At 35.0% G+C, this 21,648-nt stretch overlaps 1 protein-coding gene across 10 annotated transcripts in view; it reads left to right on the forward strand.

Moving 5' to 3' along the window:
- OSBPL8 (oxysterol binding protein like 8) overlaps positions 1 to 21,648 on the forward strand; it is a 155,680-nt gene that overhangs the window by 55,597 nt on the left and 78,435 nt on the right. For 2 of the 10 annotated variants that reach the window (XM_044228464.1, XM_044228462.1), the window contains 3 exons: positions 6,340 to 6,378; positions 11,997 to 12,033; positions 18,966 to 19,103. In XM_044228464.1, the coding sequence (XP_044084399.1) occupies positions 6,340 to 6,378; positions 11,997 to 12,033; positions 18,966 to 19,103 (214 nt within the window). Of the gene's footprint in view, positions 1 to 6,339; positions 6,379 to 11,996; positions 12,034 to 18,965; positions 19,104 to 21,648 lie in introns of those variants that run through there. The other 8 variants (XM_044228465.1, XM_044228466.1, XM_044228468.1 and 5 more) reach the window with 6 other exon arrangements.

The raw sequence follows: 21,648 nt of genomic DNA on the forward strand, positions 1-21,648 counted from the left end.
ATTATTACCCTCATTTAATGCAGGTATTAATTTAATACCTCATTTAATAGAAGAGAACACAGAAATAAGTAAGTTGCCCAGGGTCATACAACTAGTAAGTGGCAGAACTGAGATACATTTGGCTCCATAAACCAAGCTTTAATTATTTTCCTATACTGCATCTCAACCAAGTTAGAATCAGAATATACAAATCCTTGAATACAATTTCTATAGTTTGAAATTACTGTTTTTAAGGTAATTTCAGACTATTGAATTTTTTTGTTCTTGTTTTTTGAAGCAAAACCTGTTTAGAATTGTGACTTGAGAAAATCATTTTGCAAAATTATGGGATATTGCAGGGACAGCCAGCTAAACATTATAGAGCTATCTCTGAGGTGTCTTGAAAAATCCCAGTACCCATGTTGCACCCCTTTTCATTTGAATTAGAGTCTCAGAGAGTGAGATGCAGACATTAGTACTCTTTAAAAGTCTCCCAGTTGATTTTTGGCCAAAGTTGAGAACTATAAAAATAGAGGTGGTTAGCCCAGGGAATAAGTTAGCATGCAGTTGTGTCATCTAGGTAGAAGGCATTTAAAACCTATAGGGTAATAGTAGCTGAATAGAAAATATGTCCCTTTTGGATTTTGCTTTTTTTCACTAGATTTTTAGAATTAGCACATTCCATATTTGGGTTAATTTATTAGTATGGAGAACAAACAAACAAATATATTTTTGCACACTTACTGTGTATCCTGATCTTGGGTCGGTGTCTCACATACTTTCTCATTTAATTTCCGTAGTACTGTGGAGTAGATGTTTACTCTGTTTTTAAAGATGAAGAAACTGAGACTCTGAGGAAGTTAGTAATTTTTTCTAAGATCACATAGCTAATCAGTGGGTCATGTTAGGATTTAAATACATGTACTCTAATTTTGTTACTCTTGTCATTGAATGTCAAGGCTAACATTTTTATTATAAATTGATCTATGTCAGACACAACCCTTTAAAATTTTTGTGTGCATTACCTAGTATAATGTGTACTTGAAAAAATCTGTGATACATGATCTATTTTTATTTAACTCAAAGCTTTGTTCCCCTATAACTAATTTTGATTTTTCTATCTGGAGTGAATATTTTGGCATTTAGGCAGTATACAATTGAAGAACAGTTGTTAACTGCATTTTTATGTGTGGTAGATATTGTAAGGGCCTATTCAGCCAGAGCGGCCCCACCCTGGTTAAGTAGCCATTTTGTTGTTTATGCAGTAAAACTTAAATTGACCCTGCCCCTCCAGGGGAACTTACTTAAAAGCAAGTCGGGGAAACCAGTCCCAGGTGCAGAGCCCAAATACAACGGTGGGTCAGGTCAGGTGGAGATAACGGTGGAATGCAGGGATGAGTCCAGGGATGAGTCGGCTCAGGTAGAGACATCCAATCAGTAAAGCTCACATACTGTCTCCCTGGCTACCAAGGAGTGTGGGCCCCGCCTTTTGGGCGCCAATTCTGACTAAGGTGATAGGCTAGTTCAAATATCTACTATGGGGTGAATTGTAATTCGGTTGGCCACCCATGTGTGACCTAGCATGACTGTGCAGCTTTCTCTGTGTGTTACAATCTCATTCACCACCTGTGTGGGGCCAGGCCCAACCATATGGCCTTTGCTTTATAAAAGTTAGTCTGTGAGGCAGGGAGGGGTCGCCCTCTCTGTAAGGGGCGGCCCAGACTGGTCTGTTTGATGGTCGGTTTGATTCTTGATGCTTGGCGCGAAATAAACCTTTGCTTGACCTTCGCTTTGTCTCAGTCTCGCTCCTTGACCATTGACCCATTATTGGGGGACCCAACAGATATTATGAGTCATGGAAGTTGATGTTTCCAATATTAGCAGTCTTTCCTCTGGCTTGATACTGAACAACGTGATATGCTAGTCAGTGATTTGTTAGAAATTGAACTCTAGAAGGAAAGAGGCTATTTGTTATACAGCCCTTATGTCTTAATTCAGATCTTGGTCATGATTCAATATAGAATGTGGGTGTATGTATCTGTGTAAGGAATTGACCAGAATAAAATTCCAAGTAACATAAACTCTTACTTGAGTTATTTAAGTAGGTCATAAGATTAAGCATCATACACTGAAATATTTTTGTATACAAGCTTATTGTCATCCCTGGCACGATTGTGATGTGATTACATGGTTTCTTTATGCTTAATCAGGTGACAAAATATGGTTAGGTCAAATATAGGGGAGAATGTTAATGAGGTCAAAGGCCAAGATTTAATTCTTGTTTCATAACCACAGACTTCACCAGCAGTCTCACCAGATGCATGACTTTAGTTACAACTGACAAAGTCAGTTTTGAACTTTCCTTATGTATGAAGTCCTTGATGAAGGAGGTTGCTTTCATTGTAATAAGAGACCACCATTACCAGAAGAAATAGAACTTATGCTTCATTACCAAAGATAGGTGGTGACACCTATAACAGTGTTGTTTATAAAGGACAGAATTATTTAAGAGAAATAATGGAATTCCTAACAAAGGACTTTGGGCATATGATAGCCAGAGACTAAAAGTGGAAGAAAATATGAATATGCTTTACATTACAACTTAAGATGTTCTCAGGTTTTGAGGTAATTTTCTATGTTGAATTGAATTTTAGGACTTTAACAGACCTTGTGAGCAAATAAAAAAGCTGAATTCGAGATATTTATTCAGGTTTACCCAGGGAATATTGAGAGACCTAGGCTTAGAACTCAGATTTCAGAATTCAAGTCCATATTAGTTCTTTGTGTATCTATGTGAAGCATGCAGAATGTTAAGGTTTGGAAAATACAGAGATGAATAAGACTTTTTTTGCTGTTAGAGAATTTAAACCAATTCATTTCATAAACAGGAACTCAGCAAACTACATTTAAGAAATTCTTTGCTAGGTATTAGAGTTATAATAATGACTAAACCTTCTTTTTTCCTTCATGCATTTGTCATTCAGTATTTGTTGATTGCCTCCCAAGTGCCAGGCTCTGTTCTAGTCTAAAGGGATACAACAGTGACCAAAACAAACTTAAGTTCCTACTTCAGTAGAGCTAACATTCTAGTGGAGGAAGAAAAAAAAAATACATAAATATATACTGTTAAGTGGTGATTGTTGTGATGAAAAATAAAGCAGGGTAAGATGGATAGAGAATCTAGGGGATGGGTGTTGCTATTTTCTGAGAATACTGTGGAAGTCTTCTGATGAAGTTACTTTTTTATTTTTTTTAAGAGTGTGGATGGGTCAGAGGGAAAGACTTTTTTTTTTAAGATTTCATTTACTGGAGAGAGAGAAAGAGAGAGAGAACATGAGCAGGAGTGTAGAGGGAGAGGGAGAAGCAGACTCCCTGCTGCAGGGAGACCAACACATAACTCCTAGGACCCTGAGATCATGACCTTAGCCCAAGGCAGATACTTAACCAAATGAGCGACCCAGGCACTGAGAGAGAGAGAGAGAGCATCTTAAGCAGAATCTTAAGAGAATCTTAACCCCACATGGCGCTCCATCTCACGACCCTGAGATGATGACCTGAGCTGAAATCAAGAGTCAGATGCTTAACTGACTGAGTCCCGCAGGTGCCCTTGATGAAGTTACTTTTGAACAGAGTCCTAAAGGATAATTGCCATTGTGGAGCTTGCAGGTCAATTAGGCAGGCTGTGGTGCTTCCGCTGTAAGTGTTGAGGTTTGTGGGGAAGGTGAATTAGGGGTCTTTCACCTCCTCAGTCAGGAAAATGGTGGTGTGCTGCAGTGGCACTGTCTCTAGGAGCACATGGAACTCTGTGGGCTCTGCCCTGCAGTTCTACCTGATAGAAGGGTGCAGTGACAACACAGATATAGTATCCCTTTGTTTTGCCTGGTGTGGTAGGTCAGGAAATCCCTCACTGAGGATGTGATACTTTATCTGAGATAAGAAGAATGAGTGCAGCAGGATGGTGACTGGGAAACCTTTAAGGAGGGGAAGCTCAGGAGAGGTTTAGGAGGGAAACTAATTTGAGGAGTTGTTGGTGAATAGACCCCATTTAAAAATTAAGTCAATGGAATCATCTGAGGAAAGCATGTTGAATGGGAACAAAAGAGATTCTAAGATACAACCTGGAGGGCAGGGGCAGAAGGGAAAGGGAGCCAAGCAACAAGAGGGAAGAAGGAAAAAGAGAGAAAATAGCTTGGAAACTAGGGAAGGGGAGAGAGTTTGAGAAAAGGAATGATCTGTGATGGCTAGTCCTAAAGAGTGATCAGTGAGGTTTAGCTGGGAATGGTAAGATTGGTTAGACTTGAAATGTTTAATAGTATAGCCACTTATGTTTAAATTAAATAAATTCACTGCCTCAGTTTTCAGAAGCCACATTTCAAGAATTTAATAGCTACATGTAGATAGTAGCTACTCTACTGGATATTGTAGATATAAACTATTTCATTGAAGAAATTGAAGAAAGTTCATTTGGTAGCAGAGTACTAGCATCATTGAAGAAAGTTCTATTTGGTAGCAGAGTACTAGACCATTATAATATTAGGGAAAAGTTAAATGAAAATTCATTTTTTTTCTCATTTGTGATAGCAATAGAGAAAATACTATGAGACAACTAATTATGTTGATGAAGAACTGATATTAGGGAGTCAGAGTTTTATCTTGAACTGTGATAGCAGAATTGGCAATTTGAGCTGATTCTTCAAGGTCAGGGAACTTTCAAGCTATTGAACAGGGAAGCAAAAAGAAAGGGAGAGAATTGCAAATCACTCTAGTAAAATTGCATAATCAATTTTACTAGACAGAGAATTTAGGTAAATTGCAAAGCTATCTTAGGGGGATCAGAACACCCTGTGGCATGAATAATTGGTCCATGCTGTAGACAATTTCAGTATCAGGTTTGGCACTTATTTTTTAAAGAATGGGTACTATCAAATGTTTTTAAATGGAGGAGTAATATGGCCAGTGTGATAGTTTATGGAATTAATTTGCTAAATGAAGTTCTTGGTTTTTTCTTAGTCTTTGTTATTTGTGCACTGCAAAGTAATCCTACCTATGTCTGCATATTGCTTTTTTGAAAAATCTACAAAGTACACTTATGTAAACTGTACCACTCATGTAAACTGTTGTTAAGCCTCACAATGATCCTGGGAAGTTGTAACATTTATAATTGTGTATTCACAGAGAAGAAAATCTCAGAGTTCAATAACTTGGTAATGATGGTGCTAGCTCAAAGGAGGAGTAATATTGGTTGAACAAGATAACTTACCTCAATGTCACATAAATTGCTATTATAGTACATACAGTCTTCAGTATATGGTCATCTTGTTGGCAGTAGGAACCATGTCTTTATTGTGTTTTTGAATTCTAGGACCTAGCAGAGTAAATGAATGAGTGAGGTGAAATGTAATGCAGGGACATTTATTGAAAGGAGAGATGAGAAATGAAGTGATGTTGGTCTGGCCTAGGTAATAGTGTTAGTGAGAATTGAAGGACAATACTAGACGTGAAGTAGAGATTGTCTCGGTAAATATCATCAGAACTTAATGACTTCATGAGATGTTGGGGGGAAAGAGTCTCAGATGATTTAAGGGTTTTGGTCTGAGTGAGAGAAAGATGCTACAATTGAAAGACTTGGGCAAATTGCCATGGAAGCTGGTTTCGGAGAGAAGCTACTGAGTGCTATTTTTGACTTAAAGATGCTTTCTAAAACCACTTTTCCTGGTTTTAGAGCCCTTCCTTTTTTTTTAATAGATTTTAGAACCAGAAGTTAATTTGCGCTAATGTCTGAACATACAGGTAGCAATGTTTTGGAGTGAAGTTTTAGAGATGGGGTAGGACTTGGAAATCTTCTGAATAAAGGTAATAAATACACCTTGAGCATGAACACAATCTGCAGAAAAGGAGTAGATAGAGGAAAAAAACAAACAGTTGAGGACTGAGCACTGGTTATGGCCACTGACTTACTGAATGAGAAGAGTAGAGTCAGGAAAACAGGAAAGGGAAGGCAGAGGAGTAGAGTACTTTAGAAACCAAAAGAGGAGAAAGTTTACATGGGGAAAAGGCTGATAGAATTAAATACATGCAGGGAGGATAAAAACTGTGAAAAAGCCCCAGAGCATGCCAGAGAGGACTTCACAGATTGGCAGATTGACTGGAATTTCCCAAAGCCTCAGAGTTTTTTGTTGTTGTTTTTAAAAGGATTTGGTTTCCAGTGTAAACATATTGTTGCACTTTTTTGGGGGGTGGGGGGCTACTTCTTAAAAGATTAATGCAACTCTCAATTCATTTATACACTGGGTGCTTTCTAAATTCAGATTCAAGTATTTGACATTAAATCACTCCTGAGAAAATTTGTTTTTTTTTTAGATCTTGCCATATTCAGAAGTTGCTGAAGTTCAAGAGACAGTGAGTAATATATGGTGCTATGTTTGAAATGTTAACATTTTTTTATTTTTTGAGGATTTCAAGTTGGAGTCTTAAAATATATTTTTCACTGTATTTTATTATAGATTATATCATTACACTAAGTAATTCATGTAGATTGAAAAGATCACTTTAAACATGTTTTCATTTTTTCCAAAATGCGAATGGATTTAATTTTTTTTACCTGTAAAAATAATGCATACCAATGGGGGCATATTTAAACAATATAGAAGAATATAATAAATGAAGTTCTGCCTTCTAGAGGCAACCACTTTTAGTATTTTGGTGGCCTTTTTACTAAGTTTCTTCATATGCATATGTCTTACATATGAAATTTTATAAAAGTGGAGTCATAAAAACTTTTTTTTAACCTATTTTAAAAGTCAGCACATAATGAATGATGTACAGTCAGTGGGAAAAAAACTTAAATGGCTACATAGTACATTGTATGAATGTATTATTTAATAATAGAATACTCTTTTAGATTACTCTAAGTGATGTGATAAATATCTGTGGACACATCTTTTTAAATATTTTGGGTGATCACTTTAGCGTACATCCGTAGAAGTGCATTTGCTGAATCAAAAATCTGATTAGGTTATTTTAAAATAACTGCCTGGCAGGCCAATTAATACTCTCTATCTAACAGTGATAAGCTCTAGTTCCTAGAAAAATATTTCTGTAAAATATCTCCTATAAAACCCAGGGATAAAATGTACACAATGTGTGTTTCGCAGTTGATTGCAAGAATATAAAAAGTTCAGTTGAGTGTAGAAAGAGGACTCCTGTAGGAAGAACAAACAAATCTCTGCTGCGTTTTAGATCTCTCACTGAAGACTTACTTCAAGGGCCAAAGATAACACTAAATAGAGCACTCTTGGGGTGTTTTATATAATCCGCCTTCCAAATTGTGGCTTCTGAGAGCCAGCTGCAGAAGAATTGCTTCTATCAACACAACTTGATAACTATGTTGGGGGAAGAGGAGCAACTTGCTGGAAACTTTTTTTTTTTTTTTTTTAACTTTATTTTCAAGTTGTAGCAAAGCTGTGATTTGGCTTAAGCTCAAAAGATGACTTGAGTCAAATCCATATGTATGTTAAGGGGGAGGTGCTGTGCAATGGAATCAGGCTTAATAGTTCTTATAGTATTGTTTCTGTGTTGCAAAGTGGCCATCTGCCCTGAATTGCTTAGGACTAAAGGTTTTCCCAGGATGAAGGGTGTGATTATGAACTTCTACCTATTCATTTATACTTCTGAAAGACGGCAAGTTTTATGCTAATTATAGATGGTGTGGCAAGTATTTAGAAGTACATTAAGTAAAATCCCACTTTTGCATAAAGCTCTTTCTCTGAGGTTTGTCAACTAAATTCAGTAAAGATTTAGGTAATAGCTGTATTTCATGCTTTTAGTTAAAATAGTTGTTGGCATACTAATTAATAATAAATAGAACAATTCTAGGCATGTTATTTTATCACTTTCACCCCATACATTGTGCCAAAACAGAGAATCTGTGTATAGGAGAAAGAGACTGTTGAAATGGCTGTGTGGACATTGTTGAAGGGATAATGACAAATATGGTGTTATTCAGTTAGAGAAAATGTTTCTATCAGATCTTTAATGGTCTTTTTTTGAAGAAGCTGAGGAAAAGTTCTGGGATTCTTTGAGTTTCATGTAATATTTTGGTTCTCTAACAAAAGCCGAGAAGAGTGGCTAGCTTTTTGTTTTTTAAACTTTACAAGATACTTTAGTAGAGTGTTCCCCCATCAATAATTTCACATTGTCTTTATTCATGTATTATACAACATGGAGCTGTACAAATTAGGCCCAGGCCCTAAAAGCCGTAAAAGAAAGAAGTGTAGTCTGCCATTTAGCCATGCATACAAGTGTTATAAGTTACTTGGTAAAATTAATATATATCTTCAATTACTTATATCCCATTACTTACAGGCAACTCTGGGAGGGTAATTTCATTTGTATTACAGTTTAATATGTCTGTATCTACAACATTCTGGGGAAGGTTTCTGAAGTCTTGTGTATTTTTTTTTTAATTTTATTTCCACTTTTATTTAGAGTGTTTCAGCTTAATTCTTAGTTCTGTTGTTCCATTATAATGTATGTTTTCTGGTGCCTGTTCTTTTTTTCTGTCGCATTTTTAGTTTCCTGTGATTAGCCATTCAGTTCTTATACCCTACCTGTCACACATACTATAATTTATACTGTTTCTTACCAACCTGAACCTTTCTCTATACAGGTTTGTATGTCCAGTTGCCTACTTGATGGTTTGAGTTGGATGGCTAACAGATATTTCAAACTTAACCTGTTTAGCACTTCTGTTTCTTTCTGTAAACTAACCCTTCTCACTGTCTTTTCCATCTTAGTGAGAGTTCCATTCTTCCAGGTACTCAGACTGCAACTCTTATATCATTTTGATTCCTTAAAACGACAACAACAACAACAACAACAACAACACTTCATGCTTGTTCTGTTTGGAAATCCTGTTGGCTTTACTTTCAAAATATATTTAGAACTCACCTACTTCCTCTCACCCTCACTGCTACCACCTGATCCAAGTTTCCCTTCAACTCTCCCCTAGAGTATTACAGTAACTTCCTATTGATTATACTCTTGTCCCTCTAGTCCATTCTCAACATAGCAGCCAGAACAATCCTGTTAAAACATAATATTATGTCACTCTTTTTCTTAGAAATCCAGTGGCTTCCTATCTCATTCAGAATAAAGCCAAGTCCTGACTAGGTTATACATAATCTGGCACCCCTTTACTTCTTTGACTTCAATTCCTACTATTCTCCTCCTTGTATTCCAGCCTCTCTGGACTTCTTACTTTGCTCCAAGCCTTCCAGACTTGCTCCCATCCCACTCCTCAACTCTATACTTGTTCCTCTCTCTGCCTAGAATACTCTTCCCCTTCATGTCATTACGATAAACTCCCTCATTTTATTCAGTCAATTCTGTAGTGAAGTTTTCTTAGGCTACCCTATCTTAAATTATAACTCTCTCTTCCTTAACACTTCATGTTTCCTTATTCTCTGCTTATTTTTTCTTTAGTTTTTATACTATATAATATGCAACACATTTTTACTTGTTTAGTATGTTATTGTACATCTCTCCCACTAGAACATAACTACCACAAAGGGCAAACTTTTTGTCTTTTTTGTTCACTGCTATATTCCTTGGTGCCTGAAATACCTGTCTATATAATAGGATATAATAGGTACTCATAAATACTTGGATGGGGCCATCAGTGATAGGAATAGACAGTGTTTATTTTGATTCCTCAGTGTCTCAATATGAAAAAAAATAGATTAATAGAATCAGATTTTTGTGACAAACATGCTTGAAGTTATGTTGAAAGCATAATTTGAAACAAATACCAGAATTTGTAGCTGTATGCTAGGGATTATTTTCTGGGAGCAAACAGGCAAGGAGTACAGCTGCAAAGAAGTTGGTATAATGCTGTTAATTAACAGAATTTGAAAATATGTACGATCAAAGTGAACTTAATCGTTTATCCTAAATAGAAGACCAACTACAAAACCTTTAAAAATGGTTTCTATGGCCTTGTGAAATTAAATAGTCCCAGCTGTGCATATATGGTTAGAACTGTTGTTCTCCTTCAAGAAATTCATATTTAATAGTAAATCTAGGGAAATGAGTAATTATTCATACCAATACAAAAAGATATTTTTAGAGACTGTCTATGAAATATCTGTCAAGTCGTTTCCTCCTTTCTGTTATCATATTAGTTATTTATTGGTATACAGCAAATTATCCAAAAATTGAGTGGCATAAAACAATAGTACTTATTATTTTATAATTTCTGTGGGTCAGGAATCCAAGAGCAGTTTACTAGGTGTCTCTGACTCAAAAATCTCTCAAATGGTTGCAGTCAAGCTACTGGGGAGGCTGTGTGCTGCAGTCTCACCTGAAAGCTTGACCAGGTGGATGGAGGACAAGGAGGGCCAAGGCAGGAGATTTATTTACAAACTCAAGTAGTCAGTTGTTGACAGACATCATTCCTTCACCTCATGGGCCTACCTACAAGGCTGCCTCATGACTTTGCAGTTGGCTTTCCCCAAGGAGAGCGAGAGACTATAAATAAGATGGAGGCCATGGTCATTTTACTGTGTAATCTTGGAAGTAACATCCATTCACTTCTGCCATATTCTGTTCATTAGAAGTGTTTAAGTGAGTCCAAAATACTCTCTAAGAGAGGGGATTATACACAAAGACATGGGGATCACTGGAGCCTTTGTAGAGCTTTCCTGCCAAAAATACTTTAATCTTTTCCCACATGTTATCTAGTTGTGGTAACATGGCCATAAGTAACAGGGACTTGAGCACAATTAGTTCATTGTCATTATAGATGTATTTTTTAGTTTATCTGTGAAGTTGAACTCAGTTTATAGAAGAATGGGCAACTGCAGAAAAATGACTAGAGTATATATCTTTAAAGGAGTTAAAACACAATTTTGAGCTTTAGGGAAGCAACAGGACCAAGATTTTTCTGAAAGAGGCAAAGCAAACAACTACTACCTTTCTTTTTGGTCACAGATAATTGATTCCTTCATTCCCTTTAAATAAAAGCAAGCAATAATGTAATCAGTGGGAATTTTTTATTTTTGTTGTAACTTTAGTTTTGATGTTACTATACTTGGTATTTGAGATGAAGGAAAGCTAAGGACTGTTTCTACCAAAGGAGACCAAAACACTTGTCCATAGGCAACATTTAACATAATCTCTTAGGCAACATTTAGCATAATGTTCTATGTTAAAATAGTTACTAGACAAAAGGTCAGTAGTCTTTTACTGTTTCTTTTAGTTAATTGCAAGTTACTCATTTCAGAATTGGGTCTTTTTACTTCCTAAAGATCAGTAGGTCCATGTGCTAATAGTTCCTATTTAGTGGCTCCTAAGAAAGTTTGTCTGACAATAAAATTTTATCAATTTATCATTCTAATCAATATTCCTCTGGTTTTTTGCCATTTGAGAGAAAATTTGTTCTACTTTATTGATGTCTTTGTAAAAGCTCTTTGCACAATGCTTGGCATATAATAAGCACTCGGTAAATGTTCCTTTCTTTTTATAGAAGAAACAGGCTGAATTTCTATGTAGAGTTAGTGCTTTCATGGCATGCAGAACTAATATTTAATAGTGCATGGGTGCTATAGATTTTAAAACCATTTAAATATAAAGAATCAGCAACTTTGGGCTTTTCCTTACATTGCTTAATAATTGTACCACTCCTAACCCATATCTTGAGTTAAAATTGAAAGTAATTTTTGATTTGAATAATTTTCAAAACAAAATACTTAGTTGATTTCATTTTTGTCTTTCCATCTTTGTTTTCCAAAATTTAAACAAATATTTGATAATGCTTAAGCCAACTTCTTTTTATGTGTGGCAAAGGAAATTCCTTGTGAATTATGATTATTAGGATTGATATGCATGTGCTTTCTACTTATAAACTAATGCTTATTTTCCTTGTCCTTTTGTTTCACTGCTGCTTCAATCCTGATGCATTTTGCTTCTTCCTGGTTTGGATTGTATTTGTTTGCTGCTCAATTACCCTGCATTTAAAGCTTCTTGGTGATAGCAAAGATGTCCTTGGGCCCTCAAGTAAGTAGCCAAAGTTTGAATCGCATATTTGGAGATATATTTTGCTGTGTACTTATAAAAGGCATACAGTATTTCTCTTTTGATTATTTAGTCATCTACTTTTCTTAATAGGCACTGAAAAGCTGTCAGAGCCCATCTGAGATTGATAGTGTTTGTGTATTTACTTCTTGATCGTCTCAAGATGGATTATTTACTTGGCTAATTATCTAATTCATAATTCAGGAACTCTTTCTCATAGTATTCCTTTGTACAATCATCATAAAGCATAGACTAGACTTCTTTGAGACTGGATATGGTACAAGAAATTCACTATCATTTGAAAATGAAAACTTTTGTTTTTTCATAATCTTTACATAATAGATAATTTGGTTATGAAACACATTTATTTGTACTTTGGGGATTTCATAAGTGAAACATGTTTCATCTAAGGGATTTAGAAATATAATATATACATTAAATATAATATACACATTAAATTTATGTCTGAATAAAAGGTTTTTTGACCACTGTGCTGCTACCTTTGTGGAGGGATATATGATGAGTAAAACATGTGCCCTGCCCTAAAGAATCATGATAGTCTAGCAGGGGAGTTATACCCCCATTTAATAGATAATTTCAGAGCATTGAAACAGAGGCATTCCTTTTATATTGGAAAATCACAGAATTACTGAGGTGAAAGGAACCTCAGATATCATCTAATAAAGCATTAACTTTGTAGATACAGAGCCTGAAGCTAAGAACTTAAAGGATCAAGGGATTAGAGTTGGGTACTAGCCCAGTATGTTCTTTCCTGGTTTTAAAACATCATAATGAAACCATCAGTTTGCTGAATTCAGATATGACCAAATAATTAAAATATTACTGTATCATAAATCAGATAAAGATTTAAACTTTGGGGCATCTGGGTGGCTCAGTAGGTTAAGCCTCTACCTTCAGCTCAGGCTATGATCTCAGGATCCTGGGATTGAGCCTGCATCAGGCTCTCTGCTCAGCAGGGAGCCTGCTTCCCCTTTCTCTCTGCCTGTCTCTCTGCCTACTTGTGATCTCTCTGTCAAATGAATAAAATCTAAAAAAAAAAAAAAAAAGATTTAAACTTTATTGAACGGCAATGTAGAAATTATATTGATTTAGAAAGTTTTAGTGTTTATTCCTAAACAGTTACCTGACCATTGCAAGTCAGTTCACTGCTCTGGGGCTCATTTTTTCCCCCATTGGCTAAAGAAGGAGACTGAGCCAGGGTAATGGCAGCCATTTTTCTAGTTGTAAAATTCTTTGGTATAGATTGGTTGCTGTTTGTCTCTAATACTGATTATAGTATGTATGTAATTTTTTTCTAAAAAGAGACTAAAGAATTATGTTAAAATTCCTTTTTAAAGCGGCACCTACCTGGCTCAGTCCATAGAGCATGCCAATCTTGATTTGGGGGTTGTGAGTTCAAACCCCATGTTGGGTATAGAGATTACTTTTAAAAAAATTATTATTATTATTATTATTATTATTTAAGATTTTATTTATTTGAGAAAGAGAGAGAGTGAGTGCACCCAAGCAAGGGGAGTGGCAGGCAGAAGGAGAAGCAGATTCCCTGCTGAGCAAGGAGCCCAAAGTGGGACTGAATCCCAGCATCCCAAGTGTAGATATTACTTAAAAGTAAAAATAAAATCTTTTAAAAAAATCCTTTTAAAAATTCATAATTGCAACAATTCATAGTATTTTAAATATATTGTTTATTTTATAACCAGCATTATTAGAATAGTAGAAAAAAAGTTTTTTAAGATTTTATTTATTTATTTGACAGACAGCGATCACAAGTAGGCAGAGACGCAGACAGCAGGGAGGGGAAAGCAGGGTTCCTTCTAGCAGAGAGCCCAACGTAGGGCTCGATCCCAGCACCCCAGGATCACGACCTGAGCTGAAGGCAGAGGCTTAACCCACTGAGCCACCCAGGTGCCCCTAGAATAGTAGAAATTTTAAAAGTTGAAAAAAGTATATAGATATCAAAGTATTTTTATGTTTTCTTGGCAGCCTTACTTGTGATACCTGAGTGGATTTTCCAATTACTTTAGTTACCTCATTTATTTAAATGTTAGCTTAGGTGAGCTGATTGGCAGTGCTGAACTGAAAAATAGAATTGAATTTTTAATACAAGTTAAAATGATTCTGTTTTAGGAATTGGATTTTATAAATGGGGGTCTTTACTTACCACTTGGAATAGAAGAGATTTATTGTGATTATGTATTTTCTGCATACACAAACAAGACTATATAATATATATTAGAGATGAGTTTATATTATGCTCTGTTAACTATTAGAAGGTTGAAACTGTATATTTACTGGAGATCGCATATCTTTTAGAGTGAAAAGTAATTTCATTAATATTAGGATCCGTATTGAATGAAAAAACTATAATATATGCAAACATACTTAGATTCTTTAAGTGTTTGAGAAAAAGTACACCATCTGTAAGGGGAGTCTTATAGTTTACATAGAGATTACTTATGACTTTAATTACTTATCTTTATCTCAGCTTCCTTAAATTAAGTGCAAATACCAAACTATGAAGCTTAAAAAAATTCTTCAGATTTTTGTATTGATGAGTTGACTTAATAAAGTAAAGATGGTAATTATAGAATCATATTCTCCTTAGAAGTTACAGCTGGTACGTTACTTATGTTACTATTAATTATTCCAGCATGGTTGGTTTCTACTATACTTAAGATAATAATGCAACATGAATAGCAAAGTAGGTTACTTTATTTCCACTATAAAGTAGAACCAGAAGAGGGCACTATTATGCTATCTTGAGTAAGTAAGAGAATTGTGTCAGAAAGTATTCTGGAATCATGCAGTGAGTCAAGTATCTACCTTGTCATTTAGCAAGTATTTATTGTCAGATTTAGGCCAAGGGGTACAGATGAAAACAAAGTGAATGCCCTTCTTGAGCTTACATTCAAATAGTCTAAGATTGTACAAATGATGTAGGACATCAAAGTGATTTTTTATATTTTGCAAATCCTATCATCGGCATAGTTGTTAATGTTCACAAATGGGGTAAGAGAGTAGGGAAAAAAATCATAATTTTTCTCTGAATATACAGTATACTCTCTATATTGCTATTTCTTTATACCGTCACTTCAACATTCTCAAAATCATAAATAGTAATACCTCAACTAGTAAGAAATTAGAGATAGATGCAACTAAATTTGCACTTCTCAAATTATTTTCTTCAGATACCTGTTACTGAATGAATACTGAAACTTAGTTTAATTCTATTAGTTTTTCTTCTCATAATGTATTTTAAATTAGCCTAAAATGTACTGATGAATCATCCAGTGAGTATGTGTTGACCTACCACTCAAGAACATGAATCTTTAAAATCCCTCATAGTCAACCATGTGCTCCCTCTGTCCCTGTTGCCTGCCCCCAAGAAGTGATGACTAGATTTTATGTTTTATCATTTGCTTTTTAAAAAAATGTATTTTTTGATATTTTTGAATTCCATATGTGTCACTAAGTTTTGCTTGGTTAATTTTATGAGTGATATCATACTGTATGTCATATTCTAGAACTTTTTTTGTGTGTTAATATTGTTTTGGGGTATACCTACAGATCATTACTTTTCGGTGCTATAAGCTATTCCATTATATGCATATCTATAAATCCATTTTATTTTCAGTTTATGAATATTTAAGTTGTTTTGATTTTTGATCTTATGAACATTCTTGTTGTCTCTTGATAAATGCATGTAAGAGTACTATTTCTAGGTATAAACCTAAAAGTGGAATTGTTGGACACATAGGGTATGCTGAAATTCAATTTTATAAGGTAGTTCCATATTGTTCTCCAATTTGCTTGTATCAGTTTATTCTCCAGCAGCAGTGCTTAAAATGTCTCATTGATTCCCATCCCTATCAGCATTTGGTGTTATCAGACTTACTAATTTTTGTCAGTTTTACTGAGTTTAAAATATTTACCTCATTGTGATCTTAGTTTGTCTTTTTCTGGTTACCAAAGAGGATGAACATCTTTGTGTATATTTATTGGCCATTTGCATTTCTTCTTTCATGAACTCACTGTTCATGTCCACTCTGCCCCCATTTTCCTTTTTCTTTAATTAAAAATCTTTTTTGTGTTGAGATACTGTTGACATATTAGTTTCAGGTATACAGTGATGATTCAGTATTTGTATAATTTGCAAAATGGTCACCACAATAAGTCTAGTTATCATCCATCACCATACATAGTTACAGATCTTATTTTCTTATGATGAGAACTTTTAAGATTTATTCTCTAAGCAACTTTCAAATATGTAGTATAGCATTAACTAGCTATAGTCATCATGCGGTACATTTCATTCACATGACTTACTTATTCTATAACTGAAAGTCCGAAACCCTTTGATTCCCTTCACCCATTTTGCTCGCTCACTACCCTCCTGTTTGTGTCTGATCTAGGAACTTGGTTTTGTTTTGGTTTTTAAGATTTTATTTATTTATTTGACAGAGATCACAAGCAGGCAGAGAGAAAGGGGGAAGCAGGCTCCCTGCTGAGCTGAGTGCCCGATGTGGGGCTCCATCCCAGGACCCTGAGATCATGACCTGAGCTGAAGGCAGAGGCTTTAACCCACTGAGCCACCTGGGCGCCCTAATACCATACATTTTTAATTTCACTAAGGATTTTTAGGAATTAAATGGATCTTGGGTTTAGTAACCAAAGGAGCTGCTATTTACTTTATGATAATGAAGTTTTATAAAATATAAAGTTTGTTGATGGGTTCCTTTGGCAAGATTCTATTGAGCACCTTCACTATGCCAGAACCTTACTGGGATTGAGGATTTATGCAAGTATAAAGCAAACAAAACTCCCTTCTTATGGCGCTTATGGAGCTTATTGTCTAACGGAGAAGGCAGACAATAAACAAACAAATGGTATAATTTCAGACAGTGATAAGAGCTACAATGCAAATCATGTTCAATGAAGTGATAGATACAATTGCGGCAGAGCACACAATAACCAAAAAAAATTTACAAGTTGTATTGGGAACTTATTTATCACAAGTACCATGAAGAGCTTTTCTGAAGAGATTACATTTGAACACAGATAACAAATGGTGAGAGGGGTCAATAGTGTGAAAGTCTAGGGTAGGAGTTTTCCAGGTAGAGGGAACGAGAGAGTTAAAGGCCCAGAGACTGGGGCAAAGTGTCATGTTTTGAAGAATACCAAGGCCATTGTCGCTAGAGCCAAGTAACTAAAGAGGAGTATAGTAAAGAATGAGATTGAAAAGGTAACGGGGGGGGGGGGGGGATGGAGGACAGCCACTTCAGAGTTCTTAAGCCATGGAATTTATTGCAAGTATAGTGGAAAGCCATTGAGGATATTTCTGCATGGTGCAGATCTCATTGATGATTTACAAAGATTGTTCAGGCTTCTATGTAGAGATTGAATTCTGCACAAGCAAGGAGCAAGACAATAAGTTTGGAGACTAAGTAAAAAATCTGTTACTGTGATCCAGTGGGAAAGCAACGGAGGTTCAGAACAGGGTGGTAATTGTGGAAGAGGGGAGAAATAAAAGGATTTTGGCTGAATTTTGAAGGTAGACTGCAAAGATTGCACAGATGAATTGGATGTGAAACATGAAAGAAAGAGGGAAAATAGAAGATTATATCTAAGGTTTTTGGCTTAAGAATGGGGAGGGGAGGAAAATAATAATTCCACTAACTGTGGTGCAGGAGAGGCAGGTTTGGAGAATTAGCAGAATCAAGAATTATGCTCTGGGTAGATTTGAGATGCCTATTAAGTCATAGAGGTTATTTTAAGGCAGGTGATTGGACAAGAGATATAAATTCAGGAGTGTATAGATTCTTTTTTTATGGACTTGATGGGAACGTAAGTTTTTTATATCTTCGGTGTTAAGGGGAGGTTTTTTTTTTAATTTTTACACTGAAATTTATAGGGCTAAAATATAATTTTTAAATGATTTGAATTTAAAGCAGTTGGTTTAGAAGATATGGTGATAAAAATGTGAACATGAAATTCTGGTTAAGTTAAAAATTAAATCTATAGTGAAGACAGAATCATTCTCCCTCAAGATAAACCTAAAGTTTTTGTAGGCAGAAAGCACAGAAATGTAAAATGAAAGGACATGGAGACCTTAGGGTACTGTGGATTTGGTCACAATTTACCCTGTTCATTCATTGAGTATGTTTCTCTTTTCTGTCCTCTCTGCATCTGGGCATTGTTTATCTTTATTAGTAGCTTGGTCGGATAGGTGAATAACAGCCTTAAACACTATTTAAATTGATTATTGGAGCAGCGTACTTTTAAGAGATTAGACTTTGGAAGCAAATGCTGAGCTGGACATCCTATCTCTATTACTTAGTCTTAAGCAAGACAGTCTCTGAATGAACCTCAAGTTTTTCTATCTCTAAAACAGAAATCATACCTACTTTTCAGGAAAATTGGAAATTAGAATAGAAATTCTAGTGAATGTAAATATTTTATTTTGCTGTTAATTTGTATTTTTTTCTGATTACTAATGAAGTTTGACTCTCTTCATGTGTTTCTTGACCATTTGTATTTATTTTATGAAATGTATCTCTTGTTTATTGCTTTATTGGCAAACATAAAGAGTTAATAGAACAATGAAAAGTCCATAGTAATCTGGGAGTACCTTTCATTATCAGTTGACTATGTATTTTCATTTTTATAATGTCTATATTTTGTGTAATTTGACTCTCGCATACCTATCAATTTCTCTTGGATGATGGCAAACTACAATTAAAAGAACTAAGCAATTAAGCAAATTAAAGTATGGAATTGGTAAAATGAATATAACCATTGAGGCTGTTTCAGTCTTAGTTCTAGTCCCTGTTATTAAGTATGCCATTTTGTAAATTATAACAGAAGTACTAATTCTTTTTTCTTCTTTCCTTGAGCTGTGGTAGCAAATAGTGACGAATCTCAACTTCTGACACCAGGAAAGATGAATCAGCGCCAAGGGAAAGAAGCTTATCCAACGCCAACCAAAGATTTCTATCAGCCATCTTTCAGTCCAGCAAGTCCTCATAGTCAGGGTAAGAAATTGTGCTTTTAATTTTGTTGTTGTTTTCAGGGGAGAATGACATTTTAGGTCTACCATAACTTTTTTCTTGTTTTGGTTTTATGGTGTTCTTTTTGTTTTGGTCATCCATTATACTCTTGAAATGAGTTTATTTCCCTTTAAAGTCCTTTTAATTCCTCTTATATTATCCGGTGTACTTGGTTAAGTTATAGTTTTTGTCTAATTGAGTGACTCTCAAACTTTGTTTTCTCATGACTGCTTTACAACTTAAAAGCTATTGAAGATCTCAGAGAACTTTTATATGGGTTAACCTATTGATATTTATTGTAAATTAGAATGAAGAAATTTTAAATATGTTTTAATTCATTTAAAATTATAATAAACCCATTACAGGTTAATATGAATAACATTTTTATTTAAAAAAAGCTATGTTCCTCCTTCCCTTTTCCTAAAAAAAAAAATTTGCTCAAATTTGGCACTTTTGACATTTTGGGCTGGATAATTCTTTGTTGTGGGAGGCTGTCATATGTCTTGTGGGATATTTAGCAGCATCTTTGGCCTCTACCCACTAGATGATAATAGCATTTTCCCCAGTTGTATACAACCAGAAATAGCTATAGACTTTGCCACATGTCCCAAATTATCTTTGGTTGAGAATTACTGTCATACAATTTTTGCAAATCTCTTTAATATATAGCTAAAGAAAAGACACCTGCATTTTCATATCTGCTTGTGCAGTTCATCTGTTAGGATGTGATGATTTGATTGAAGTATATGAATAAAATCCGGCCTCAGACATACATGTGGTCAGAAAAGGGAGGATTACATTAAGAGCTTGATACATAATTGCAGATAGTCTTTTTTGATACTACACCAAAATTTGACAAGTGGTAGTTTTTTAAATACTGGTTGCAAGATGGAATCTGAAACATATCAATAATCTTTCATACTTTCATAAAGTCCATTGATCTGTCTTGAACTTTGAATGGCTTTTTACTCATGTATGATTTTTTAACATCATTCATTAATCATTTGGGAAGTAGTTGCTTACTGAATTATGCATATCTATTAAGTGATGACACATTTTAAAATACAATACAAAGATGTGCTTTAAGCATATTTCCCTTGTCATACAGAGTATTAAAACCATATGTACTCCAGGTTTAAGATTAATAATATTTAGTGTTTCATCAAGAACATCTATAAGTGAAATGGGCCTTTTACTTTAAGTGAATGGCAGTGAAGAAGTCAGTGACTACTACAATTGGGTACTTCTGCCTTGATATGTGTTAAGGTGCCAGCAGTTTTACCCACCATTGCTTTTGTACCATCAGTACAAATGTCAACACAATGAATATGTATTATGGAACAGTTTTGACCTTGCAGACTCTCTAAAATAGTCTTGGGGACTCCCAGGGATTATGGATCTCGCTTCCTAATTCATAATTGATGAATTTTGTATATTGAATTCTGCTTCTTAGTAAAGTTTATTTAATCAGATGCTTTGAACTCTTGTACTACAATAGCCATGGTGGAAAGACTTCTGCTTTTAAAACTGAGCACTTAAATTTGGTGTTTGAAAGCTAATAAACACTGATGTGTCTGTTTTTATGCCAATACCATGCCATTTTGATTACCATAGCTGCTGTCTAGTTTGAAACCAGGGAGCAAGATATCTTCAGCTTTGTTCTTCTTTTTCCAGATATTTTGGTTATTCAGGGTCTTTTATGGTTCTATACAAATTTTAGAATGTTTTGTTCTCTTTCTGTGAAAAAGTGCCATTGGAATTTTTTTCTTAAAGATTTTATTTAAGAGAGAGAGCATTGCAAGGGGTGGGGAGGAGCAGAGGGTGAGGGAGAAAGAGGGCAAAAAGAGTCTCAAGCAGGCTCCACTTTAAAATACTTTATAAAATATAAATATAAAATATTATAAAAATAAAATACACCCAGTACTTTAAAAAATTTAATTTGGAGTCTTAACTATCGCAATATCTCTGTATAATTAGTCAGGTTTTGGTGTCGTGACTTTATATTATTTTTTGAAGATTTTATTTATTTGAGAGAGAACATGCATGCATGCAAGCTGTGGGGAGAGGCAGAGGAAGAGGGAGAAGCAGACTTTCCTAGAGCAGGGAGCGTGACGTGGGCCTCTATCCCAGGACCCTAGCATCATGACGTGAGCCGAAGGCAGACAGCCTTTTAACTGACTGAGCCACCCGGGTGTCCCAGTGGTGTTGTGACTTTTTGAATTATTCTTTGAAAGTAGGATTTAGTTACTTCTTTTTAGATGAATATTAATTGGTAAATAGTAAGTTACATGATCATTTTCTACTTTATTTCAGTGGAAAATGTTTTCCTAGTCAAGTGGTTGTTGGAAAATTTTTATTTACCATTGTTGGAACTGGAAAAACTTTATATAAAAACAAAAATAATGACTATGTTAACGTTTATTAAGTAGTTGTTGAATATATTTTGGAAAGTTAGCATTTTTGTTGCCAAAATGCTTTTTGAAGCTTGAAAGTGGATATATGGTATACACTGGTATAAATAACCTTCATT

The sequence above is a fragment of the Neovison vison genome, chromosome 12 (genome assembly GCF_020171115.1).
Source record: "Neovison vison isolate M4711 chromosome 12, ASM_NN_V1, whole genome shotgun sequence".
NCBI lineage: Eukaryota > Metazoa > Chordata > Mammalia > Carnivora > Mustelidae > Neogale > Neogale vison.